We start from the raw sequence: 12,534 nt of genomic DNA on the forward strand, positions 1-12,534 counted from the left end.
AGAAAACCTGCAGCTCCCAGCCACCACAGAGGCAAGGGAGACCATAGAGTCGCAGCAGCAAAAGTCACAGACAGGCCATGGCTTCTGTGATTTTTTGTTTATTGCCTGTGACCTTTACTAAAAATAACCATGACAAAATTTTAACCTTATTTATCACTGTCCCTAGAGCAGTAATGACAGACGACACTGGAGTACAAAGGGAGAAAAATAATATCTTGTTAATTTCAAGCCTCATTGTGAAGTATGCTAAGTCAGTAGAAGTCAAACTTTTAAGGTATCAACCAAGGGAAAAACTGTTCAATTGTTTTAAGTACCCCACAGTATCTACTATTAAGCTACATAAAAATAATGTTATAATGAGGTCTGATATAAGCCTGCTGAAGCCTAGGTCCTCAGACCAATGACTTTAAATATCTCAGGTTCTGACCCATTCTGTGAAGAGACGGTCCTCCGGCAACATTATGCTTGGATAAGTCAGGAGCAGATCTAGTACTGTCAAGACCCAGGAAGATCTGTATCATGTGCCCCAACACTACTCTGCACCCAGTGGCTAGTGCATAGGGCCATGATTATACCCTTGTTCAGAAACTCACTGGGGCTTTGATACCAACAGGCAGTACTAACAGGCACTTCCTTTCACTCAGTGCATTGTAGCTGGATCACTGCTGCCTCTTGTCAAGTGTGCTGCAGTGGGAAGTATGAACTTGATATACCCTTGCCCCCTGTCAATCAACATTTCACTCAACGTTTGCTGAAATACCAAGTGGTAGTAAATTAAAAATGTGTTACCTTCTCTTCTGTCTTTAGCGCTGGCTTTGGGGGTTGAGGTTGGGGGACTTTGAAACCTAAAAGCTCCAGCATGTTTTCAGCCGCATTGCGTTTAGCCACTTTCTTGTTCGTACCCATTCCTTCAGTTGTGTGCATGCCAACTTTCACCTGGAAGAAACAGTGACAAAGAAAAAGCAAACAAATCCTTATAAAAGTAAAACCAGTGTATGCTCATTAGTGGCCCATTTGTCTCAAATATGGTCTGAGTGATCAGAGAACCAGCTGAACTGATTTATTGTCCCAACCAAGTTTGCCTTTTGATATAATTGATCATGAGCCCCACAGCATAAAGCCGCATACAAATAGAATGATCAGCTGTATTTCATTATCTCACTTTGGCATTGGCTTAAATGCTCTGTCAAGCCAGGAAATTTATATTCAACAAGTCACCAAGTTAAAGTAATTGGTTCAGAATTATGCAGCTTTCTTGGTGCAATGCAAGTGCAGTAAAAATTCACATCCTTCTACATAGTGGTAGTTTTCTGCCTTGCTCAGCATAAAAGACAGAGGGTGGGAAAGCATTTAAGCATTTTAACTACCAAGGGACAGTAGTTAATCAACCACGAATCAGCAGAATACCTACTATCACAAATACTACCAAATTACTGGAATTTGAAATGCAAAGTGAGATTTTGGACCACAGCACTTTTAACGGGAGAAGGAAACTAGTGAAAAAAGTCAAGGGATTCTCAGAGCTATATTTCAATGAAGCCCACATTTTAGACGTATGAAGCACCTATCATCATATTCGGCAGCACTCTGTTATTCACGTTAGTTTTATTTGTGCTAAAAAAGAAAATTAGAGCCTGATGCAGGTATGAGAGAGTCTTCCAGCAACCTATCCAGCGTTTTAACAGGACTCAAGATAGGAGAGATTTGCTGTCTTGAGTCCTTATCCTGCTCCAGTGGAGTCAGAGGAAATATTTCCTAACGAGTTCAGTGGAATGAAGGGTGCAATCCTGCTAACTACATTTATCAATGTTGTAAAGTCTGGTAACCCGAAGCTTTAAAAAAAAAAAATAAATAAAAATAATAAAAAAAAATCAAAGCCAGGCAACCAGAGATCTGAAATCAATATACAAACCTGCATAACAAACTCCCTGCGCCTTGGAAGACCACGTTCTGTGATGAGCATGTACTCTGGCTCCTTCTCTTTTTTGGCCTGCTGTATCTGAGCAAGTCTGCTAATGGGATTCATTCCTTGGCCATATTCTGGGCTTGTTTGCAGCTAAGGTGGAAATAACGTTGAAGAAATAAGCTGACACTTGTGAATATTTGAGTACAGTAATCCCAAATGTAGTGTGCCAATTCATTCATTCAACTCTAGGCTTTAGCTTTTCCAAGAAACCACCAAAACCTGCTTTATGAAACACTACAAAGAGCAATACCAATAGCCAAACAGAAGTAGCCAACTTAGTTCTTCGATAACCTGCCACCAGAAAGTGTCACAAGTTCAGCTTATTTTGAATGTTAGGAGATTAGAGCTGAAAGTGCAGTCTCTGAGGGAGGTGGCACCACTAAAACTAAATCGACAAACTGCAGTATCTGTAGATGCTTGAAAATAAGATAAAACTACTAGTTTATAGGGTAAACATTCTTCCATGTGTTTTCTCATTGCTCTCAAAGCTAACTCTCAAAGCTAACAATTCCTCTTTAGTGCAACACTGAGGCCAGATCTCCATTAACAGTGGATGCAGGTTAACTAACATTTCAGTTGCAGCTTGGGACTGCTAGTTTAGGTGCAGCATTTGAAAAGGTGATTTATAATCAGCTTGGGAATATCCCTCACCCTATGACATTTTACAATAGTTAAATTTGGGTCCACCATAAAGTATTTTTTTTACCTTCACTATTGATTTTGTTTTCTTTTTGATTCGTGGCTTCATTTTCTCAACCATAGGAAGGGGTGGCAGTTTTTTCAGTTCCTCTAGGACCGCTATTGCAGCATTTTTCTTTGAGATCTTCTTGCTCTTTCCTTCACCTTCACCCATAAATTCTCCAACGAACACCTTGGTTACAAAGCTCTTCATGTGGGGAGGACCACTTTCCTTTGTTACCTGTTTCAGAGGGAAAAACTGAGTGAAAGCGTGATAAACACTTATTAAAAATGGCAGGGCACACTGGTTATAACAAACTTCACTCACAAAAACTCTCAAATGCAGAACACTCAGATGGAATAGCATTCCTGAAACAATCCAGGTAGTGGCTGTTTAAATGCATTATCACTAAGTATAATGGATATTACCCACCCATCCATAATTTGCTAAGATATTTATATCTGAAAAAGTTTATGCACAGCAAGCTGTAAGTAGACTTTACATCCTACAGACATCATTTAATTTACTGTTTTTACCTTTCAACAGGAAACACGAGTGTTCCTTTTCTGGTATATATTTCCACCCAACTAAAATCACCCCATTAAATGGCTCATATTACAATAATTTGAGCAGTAAAAAGTAATTTTTTTGGATCTAGATTCTACTGTGATTTTAGTTCAAAGAAACAGAGCATACTGCAGAAACGTGAGGTACTGTTGCCTACAACTTACTAGGTCTTTGAACAGACACTCTATTTCCACTCACGCTTTAAAGACACCAAATGCCCATATATTGACAGTAAAGAGCTCAAAAATAAATAAAAATTTAAACTCAAGTGTGTGACAAGCAGAGGATTGAAAATGTAACAAATCTGTCATTAATCTAGTGTTTCACACAGCAGATTAAAAGCAATTCAGTGATATGCAATTGTATTTTATCTCATAAGAACTCAGGTGTTTGTGTGAAGAATCACTATGTCTTCTCCACATCACAGCAATACGATAAATTAAAGTTTTAGTGCAACAAGATGTTCCTCTGGCAGATATTCATTTAAGATAACAAATAGCTGCGAGAAAGATGGACAAGGAGGTAACTAAGACAGTGAGAAGCAGCCGGGCAGTTTATGCATATGAGGCCAAAGATTCTGCAGTTCTTGATGCCAGGAGGGCAATTTTCAGTAACAGTAAACTTATGAGTCTTGAGGATTAGGGTAATATGGAATGGGAACCCCCACCTTGTTTGTTGTTCACATCAGTGCACAAATAAGCAAATGCTTCTGTAACCTGCCTTTAAAGGGAGACTTTAAACTTCCCCTTAACTCTGCTTTTATTGTTCTAACTACAAATGTTATTTTAAAAAAAGTTTAGTGGAAGACCTTTTCAGAATTCATCTTCAAAAAGCATGATATGGGGCCTATCCCACAACAGTACTGCTCACATGTGATGTAATTAGCATAGGGTGTCAATTCTGGGGTGGCAGAATTTTTTTTTAATGATATTAAATATTAATATAATCATTAAGATAAAAGCATATTCAGAACTAACGTGAAGTTTTAAAGGTCTGTTGTATGTCTAAAACAGAGCCATTTTCTGTAATTTTAGCTTAGTATCCTAACTCTAATATTCTAAAGAATAACTCTAGAGCTTGTAAAATAAACATACCTCAAAATTCACAGGCAAGTTCCTTTTAAGTGCAATCTCAAACACTTGACTTATTTCAGATTTATTGAGATTTTCATCATCTGGTTCTTTTCCATTAACCTAAAAGAAGCATAATCACTTAAATAAAGATCCCCCTAATTGAATTGTCAGCAAACCAGTTTATGCAACTCATAAATCTTTAAGTTGTCTAAATCTTTACTGTCACTTTTGATGAGAATGTACAATACACCAGACATAGTATAGACACTTAAGCTTAAGAACCTTGTTTAATGAAGAACATGTTTTATGTAAAAGCCTGATAAGATTCACAAGTGTTCATTGAAGGAAAGAAAAAAAATACACCACGTAGGACAATAAACTTCAAAACTATTTTTGGAAGTGTTAAGAAACTCAAGTGTTAAATGACCTGGCTTCCAAATTGAAGTACACTTGTGAAACACTGTAGTCTCATAAGCTGATTTGACATTTGTAAGACTATCAGATGAGAGAGGCAGGAGAAATTTGAATTACATATGGGACACTCATGAGTGATGGTTAATTAGTTTCTGGGGTAGTAACATGTTCTCCACATGCTTCTGTTTAATCATTTGCTCTGCAGATGTTTCTAACAGGAGAAATAAAAGAAATTACTATAATGCATCACTCGGAAAATGCCTAAAAATCAAATGACTGAGTTTAAGATTATGCACCTTCCACTAGGAGAGCAATACTATCTTGAGCACATCACAAATTACTGTTTCAAAAGTTTGTTATGGCCTTACCGGACTCGTGTTCTGCACAAGGTACAAAGGTGAATTTGATAGGTAGAATATCAATGACTAAGGAACTCTAGGACTTGAGCTGTCACGCAGTGACGTGGAAGGGACCATGGTGGAGGGGAATAGTGTCAATTTACAAATCACTTCAGTTCATAACACCATATGGAAAATGGGTCAGTTTTTTTCAATTGGAAAAATATACTCTGAAGAGGCCTTGTCAGGTTAAAAATAGGTCTAATTAAAAAACAGTTTCCTTACTTGAGTTACTACCATCTTAGATTAAGAAATTAAGCATTTAGAAATCTAGTTTACTCCTCACCATTTATGGTCCTACCTGCTATCCCAAGTGAAATATGAGTAAACACTAAAATACTTACCATTTTCATTTGTTTTCAGTCAGTTTTACTTTCTCTCTCTCATTCACTAATACTTAGTGTTTGAGTTACAAACACTCCAGAGGGATGTGTAAATCTCAACATGCTTTTCATAATAAAAACATCCAATATTTTTGGTTCTCTCAGTACTATGTACATCATACTGGCTTCCAGTCTTCCAAGTTCAAACTACATACAGGTACGTACTCTATGTTCGCAAAGCCTGGTCCACACAATGGCACAACTGGTAGAGCACTGAGAAATGTACTGTGTGCCACAGCATCTGACAGCTGTTTAGGCAGTATCAGTAAGTACTAGTGCTAGAAGGTTCATCTCTTGGAGTGCACCCCAGGAGAAGATGTAGTTAAGACATTTGACATTTCAGATTGACAGCAGTACTCAAAAGGATTTTACATCAGGTTTAACACTTTTCTGATTTCAGATTCACTCATTTTGAGCCTACCATGGTGTGACAGAACCGAAAGGAAAGGACATAGAATGACCATTTCAGGTCTTAACCCACGCCCCTAAAATAGTGCAACGTGGTCCACTTCAAACCCCTTAAGTGTAATAATTAGTTCACCAGTGCCACCTCTACTGATGCTGTTTCAGTGACTTCACCTTTTAGTTTCAAAATATAAATTAGCATAATAGTTTTAACCTCTAGTTTCAGATGCATTGAAGCATTCCCTGCTCATAATTTTGAAACTTTACAAAAACTTTTCCTTGTTAAGAGGACCAGATTTTTATTTATTGAACTTTTCTCCTATTTTGAACTGCCAACAGAGGACAAGCAAAGAAATATCCCATAACTTATTTAATTGGTAACTATGTCATGGTTTGTAGTTTAGAAGTGTTCAAATGATTGAATACATAAGAAGAATGTAAAGAACAGTTTACACTTCATGAATATAGTGAAAAACAAAATTAATGAAAAATGTACAGAAACAATTCTGCCTTAGTATTTGCTATCTATTAAGGCAGACATATGCAGGTAAATTGGTATTTCTCTAAGTCTAGTACTAAAAACCAAACCAATGTGTTGTCATCTGTGGCCTTGTATACTACAAGCTAATTCATTCCGGCCCCTAGATTCTTGCTTCCAGTCCATACAGAAAACATAGCTTAAATCTCTCTTATCTCAGTCATGTCACTCAGTTCAAACCACACTGGATTCTCCCTCCAAACTGAGTTAAAGCATTTCTTCCTCACCTTTGAAGTCCTGCACATATCTGTTCTTCTTTAAAATATATATTACGCATACACTGTTGCTCTGGGTACTTAATATACAAGTTTAAGCATAAACATTTCCCCAAGGCATATCTAGCAATGCGCCCCACAGCAACACACCCACACCTCTTCCATCCAATTCCTTAATCTCCCAACAACCTCCCTTTCTTCTAAACCAGGGGTCAGCAACCTTTCAGAAGTGGTGTGCCAAGTCTTCATTTATTCACTCTAATTTAAGGTTTCGCGTGCGAGTAATACATTTTAACGTTTTTTAGAATGTCTCTCTCTATAAGTCTATATATAATATAACAAACTATTGTTGTATTGTAAAATAAACAAAGGTTTCAAAATGTTTAAGAAGCTTCATTTAAAATGAAATTAAAATGTTGATCTTACGCTGCCAGCCCGCTCAGCCCGCTGCTGGTCTGGGGTTCTGTTCACCTAGGCCGGCAGCGGGCTGAGCGTGGCCTGTGGCTGGGACCCTGGCTGGCAAGGGTCCGTCAGCCAGAACCCCAGACCAGCAGCGGGCTGCGCGGGGCTGGCGACCAGGACCCAGAGGGCTGGAGACTGGGCATGTGGGGGGTGTAGGTGTCAGGGCAGAGGGGGTGCTGGGTATGGGTGGGGGTGCCAGAGTCAGGGCTAGGGTTGCGGGGGGGGGGGGGGGGGATGAAGGAGTCAAGCACAGGGCTGGGTATGTATGAGGGAGGTACAGGGCTCAGGGCAGGGGCCTAGGGGGTGTGTGGGCTCAGGGCAGAGGACATGGGGGGGCAGGGGTCAGGGCTCAAGGGAGAGTGCTGGGTGACTGCCCCCCTAAAAAAACTCTCAACTCCGCTGCTCCTTGTCCCCTCACTACCCCCCTCCTGGGACCCCAGCCCCTCTCTAAGCCTCCCTGTTCCTTGTTCCCAGACTGGACTCTACCTCCTACCTGTCCCCTGACTGCCCCGACCCTTATCCACACCCCTGCCCCAGCCAGACACCTGGGACTCCCATGCCTATCCAACCACTCCCTGCCCCCAGACAGGACACCCAGAACTCCCAACCCATCCAACCCCCCCGATTCCCTGCCTGCCCCAACCCCTTTCCACACCCCGGCCTCCTGAAAGGACCCAGAACTCCCAACTCATACACCACCTCTTTCAGAGACCCCCCACCCTAACTGCCCCCCCAGGACCTCCTTGCTCCCAGTCCCCTGACTGCCCTGACTCCTATCCACCCCCTGCCCCCTCACAAACCCCGAGACTCCCATGCCCCATCCAACCCTCCCCCCCCGCCCCTAGCCACCCCTGCCCCCCAGGATTTCACCCCCCCCATCCAACCCACCCTGCTCCATCCCCTAACTTCCCTCACCCCTTATCCAACCCCCCCAGCCCTGGGCCCCTTACCATGAGGCTCCACACAGAGCTAGATATGCTGCTCTGCGGGAGCACACAGCCGTGCCCCTCCGGTTGAACAGGGAGTGTGTCTGCCTCCCCGCGGAGCTGAACGCTGCCCTCGGGAGTGCGCAGCCCCAACCCCCAGAGCTCTGCGCGTGGCGGCATGGCTCCAGGGAAGGGGAGAAGGTGGGGGAGGGGCCGGCAGCTTGCTGCACGCGGCCTGGCGCTCGGGCCCGGGAGTGCGGACCTCGTGGCTTACCGTGCTGGGAGAGTGTGGCCATTTGCCCACCCCGTGCGCACGACTATGCTTCTGCTCCCTGCCCCTGCGGGGGAAGTGGAGGGCAGAGGAGAGCGCACCGGGCTGGGCAGGATTTTTAGTGGCATGCTGGAGTCACAGGCTCCAGCGTACCATTAAAAATTGGCACGCGTGCCATAGGTTGCCAACCCCTGCTCTAAACCTTTTCAAAATTCTACAGTGTATATCCACACTCCTGGCAAAACTCCTACATCATGTTAAACTCATACTGACACTATGTACTAGAGGCATCTGAACTAAGCTGCAAGTCGCATGTGAGAGAGCTCTCTCGCCATAGGTTTGTACAGCACCAAGCACACTGTCAGTTAAATATTAGCAGTTTATCTGTTCCTGCTGCCTATCGCCCATCAGGGATCAATCTACTGGTGACAATGCTACAGGAATTTTGACAGCACAAAGCAATGAATATGACCTCATACAGGGTAACTCTGATTGTGTAGATGTAGTTCTATTTGTCCTATAAGTGGTTCCATTAGATACAAGCGTTAAGCCATTAAAATTAAGTCTTCCAAGAAGTGCAGTTTCTTTTTAAACTAGCAAAGAATATTTAAAACTGCATTTCAACTTTTAAGGTACCACAATTAACTTCAGACATTTTCAGGTTAATTCCTACCTCTGGTTTCTCAGGCAGGGGCTCATTTTGCAGAATTTTCAGTGCTTTAGCAGCTGCATCATGCTTAGCAGCCTGTCTTGTTCTTCCTTTCCCATGAAACTGCTGTCCTCCAATAGAGAGCTCAACTTGATAAAGTAAGGGTCCAACAGGAAATGGATAAAAGTACCTAAAATTAAAAAGGCAAGTTTGCCTGATTAAAAATTGCTGGTAAGCTACAAAGTCAAGATTTAGGGTTAAACATCATATATTAATGAGTCTCAGAAACTGAAGCTCAACAATAAACTCCTATAGTAGAGAGCCAATTTGAATACATTAACTGTTAGCTCTGAATGACTTTAATGTAGGATTTATTACATTGTAAAACTTACAAAATCTAAACTGTAAGACAAGGAAAAGTTAAACACATTTCTAATACTTTTGAAGCACAGAATGATAGCATAGTAAATTAAGTTTTTATAGATTTGACAAATTACTAAGCAAGGAACAATGGATTTTTATACTCAAGTATTTTAGACCAAAGTCAATACTTAAAGGCACACAGCCAACTTCAGAATAAAACGTCTAAAAATGTTTTCCCTATTTTTCCCCAGACCTAACATTATAACTTAGAGCAAATTCTTTCAGTTTATTTAGTGAAACAATGAATATGTTCTCAACTGCACAATTTCACTGTTTAGCTCCTCCCCCGCCCCTCTGGATTTTTTCCACACAGTAAAGAGAAAAATTTAAAGAAAATATGATAGAAAAAACAAACTTTCAGAAGTACTTGGGGCAGGAGAGTTCCTGAATAACATACTGGCTAAAGCTGAGTGTCCTTTTAAGGCACGTTTTATTTTCAGAGATATTTAAAAAAAAAGTCTCAGCAGCAATGCATGCACATTAAAGAAAGGAACTCAAGAGTATGGGACTGATTACAAAACTGAAAAACTGTAGTACATACCGTGGAGGATAAGCACCACCTCTCATATTATAGTTGTAAGTAGATCTCATCCCTGTGTAAGGGTCAATAGGTTTGTACATAGGTTTCTTTCCCAGCTTCATGCAAAGAGCATTTAGCTCCACTGTGGGGGTTACACTATCTAGATAAATAGAAATATAGAATATAGCTGTCCAAGTGTCAAGGCAGAGTAAAATCAGGCAAACTCTCAAACCAGGACAGGCTGGCACTAGATTCTTGGTGCACACATCAAAATAATCAGTAGTGAATTTGTGAATATGAATATGAGTGAAAGCATGTACAAAAAGTTTACCATATATATAAAAAATGGGTTCCAGAGAAATCTAGTACTGCTATTGGACTGGCGAGTCTTGTTACAATCAATTGAGCTTTCTAGGTTCTGATAAACTGTGAGAATACTTCCTTTATTTTTCCCAAACAGTATGGGAAACCACACAAAAAAAGCAGGTTTCTTTCCCCATGAGGTACCTTTTTATATTAACAAACAGCTGTATAATTTTTCCTTTGGCATTTGACTGGAAACAGATATTTGGAGATTATGAATAAGCTAAGGAGGGCCTTTACAGTTCTCCATTTCCAAACAATGCAGTTGGTTTATCTGGAAGGGACGTATAATGGCATTAAGAAGCACAACTGTTTGCCTCCAGGTGGGTCCAGCCAGGTTGAAGATTTGCTACATTATCTTGCAATGTTTATTGCCATTTAAGAAATAAATGGCTCTCTAATTTTGGACCCAATGAAACAAAGCGTTTGGGCAAAAACTATAAGACAAAGATAATTCCCTTATACTAACAGCAGGTTTTTCCAGATGCGTGGTCTCTCTCTCTATTCCACTGTGCAAATGTATGCACTCCATATGTCTGGAGCCAGAGAATTTTGAAAGCAGCATCCCTTCATCCGCACAGGCGCTCTTGTTCACCTTACGCCTCCAACCAAGGAGATAAAAGGTCAAGACAGTTATCCTCTCTCCAATTCATTCTCCACTGCAAACGAAAAGACGATCCAAAGCAGAGGTGGGAGGAGGTAGCAGAATACAAACAGGGACCACACATCCAATTACTACAAGGTAATTTCTCTTCAAGTGCTGGTCCCTACATGTATTCCACTGTGGGCGATTGACATGCAAGAGGACAGTTAAAGATGCAGATGGCGGAGCCAAAGGAGCACTACTCCTAAGGATGCATCAGAGGAGTCCTGAACCAAAGCACAACGTCTCAGAAATGTGTGGCTAGAACTCCATGTAACTGCTTTGCAAGTATCAAGTAGAGGCACTTCCTGAAGTGATGCCATAGATGTCACTTGCACTCTTGTGCAATGAGCCCTTACCTCATGGAGGGAGGGAGAGAGAAATTAAACATCTGACAGAGCAAAATACAATCTGAGATCCATTGACAGATTCTTTGAGAGGCTATAGCCTGACCCTGAATGTTTTCCACCATGGCGACAAACAGTCTGGGAGACTGATTGTTTTTGTCCCTTGCAGGCCAAGGCTCACCAAATGCAAAGGGAATGGAGCCTTCTTTCCTCTAAGGATGCATGAAGTTTTGGAAAGAATACAAGTAAGTGAATTGACTGGCTCAGGTGAAACTCTGAAACTACTCTGGGGATTAATTTAGGACATAAGGGTAATGAAACGTTGTTCCTATGGAATATAGCATAAGGACCTCCACCATCAGTGCTCCAAGTTCACCAACCCTCTTGGGTCAGGTGATGGCTACCAGAAATGCAACCTTCATGGATAGAAGAGACATGGAAACAAGAAACTAATGGTTTGAGTAATGAAAGAACAAGTTTTAAATCTGATTAAAAAAAAAAAAAAAAAAAAAAACCTACTTAAACACACACACAGGTTCTAATTATGCCTTTCCAGGGTTTGGTAGTCAGTGGATGCATGATGATCGAGTAACACATGAAGGTGGATAGTATGCACTAACTGCTGCCAACTGGACCCATAAGGAGTTAAGACAAATCTGGTGTCTTTAAGGAAAGAATATAATCAAAGATAGGAGGAACAGCCGCTGCTTCTGAGGGCAGACATTGTCAATGTGCCCACACAGAAAAACACCTCCACTTGGCTAGATGACATTTTCTAGTGAACTCCTTTCTACTACTAGAAAGATGCTCTGTACTTCTCCACAACATGATCATTCTACGGATGATGTCCATCCAAAAACTACACCGAGGTGAAGCGGACAGGTTGGGATGCTTGCTCTTGCTGTTTCCTTGGGTCAGGAGATTGGAAAATGTCATAATAATCAGTGCCCAAGATGAAATGCACAGGAGGCTCGTAAACCAAAACCATCTGGGCCAGTTGGGGGCAATGATGATAACTCATGCCCTGTCCTACCAAACCTCCTGAAGATCAGAGGTAGGAGTGGTAGTGGAGGGAAGGCATAGTTCAGATGGTCTGACCTCAGAAGAAGCGGAGTGTCCCCCTGTGAGTGGCAACCTAAGCATCTGGAGCAGTATATTTCGTTCTTCTGTTCATTTGGTAGGGGGACAGGCCCCTAGTGGGGGTCCTGTAGAGAGCAAAAATATGGTTCACCCCACAGTTGTGTGGCACCAATTTGTGACCAACAGCAAAATGTCTGCTGAAAGAGTCCTCT

At 41.5% G+C, this 12,534-nt stretch overlaps 1 protein-coding gene across 7 annotated transcripts in view; it reads right to left on the reverse strand.

Moving 5' to 3' along the window:
* The window catches only part of STAU1 (staufen double-stranded RNA binding protein 1), a 54,000-nt gene that overhangs the window by 7,596 nt on the left and 33,870 nt on the right, over positions 1-12,534 (reverse strand). For 4 of the 7 annotated variants that reach the window (XM_030532979.1, XM_030532975.1, XM_030532977.1 and 1 more), the window contains exons 6-11: positions 9,911-10,049; positions 8,971-9,136; positions 4,307-4,405; positions 2,673-2,903; positions 1,913-2,056; positions 790-936 (exon numbers count right to left, since the gene is read on the reverse strand). In XM_030532979.1, the coding sequence (XP_030388839.1) occupies positions 790-936; positions 1,913-2,056; positions 2,673-2,903; positions 4,307-4,405; positions 8,971-9,136; positions 9,911-10,049 (926 nt within the window). The remainder of the gene's footprint in view (positions 1-789; positions 937-1,912; positions 2,057-2,672; positions 2,904-4,306; positions 4,406-8,970; positions 9,137-9,910; positions 10,050-12,534) is intronic. The other 3 variants (XM_030532980.1, XM_030532978.1, XM_030532981.1) reach the window with 2 other exon arrangements.

Source organism: Gopherus evgoodei, chromosome 14 (assembly GCF_007399415.2).
Source record: "Gopherus evgoodei ecotype Sinaloan lineage chromosome 14, rGopEvg1_v1.p, whole genome shotgun sequence".
NCBI lineage: Eukaryota > Metazoa > Chordata > Testudines > Testudinidae > Gopherus > Gopherus evgoodei.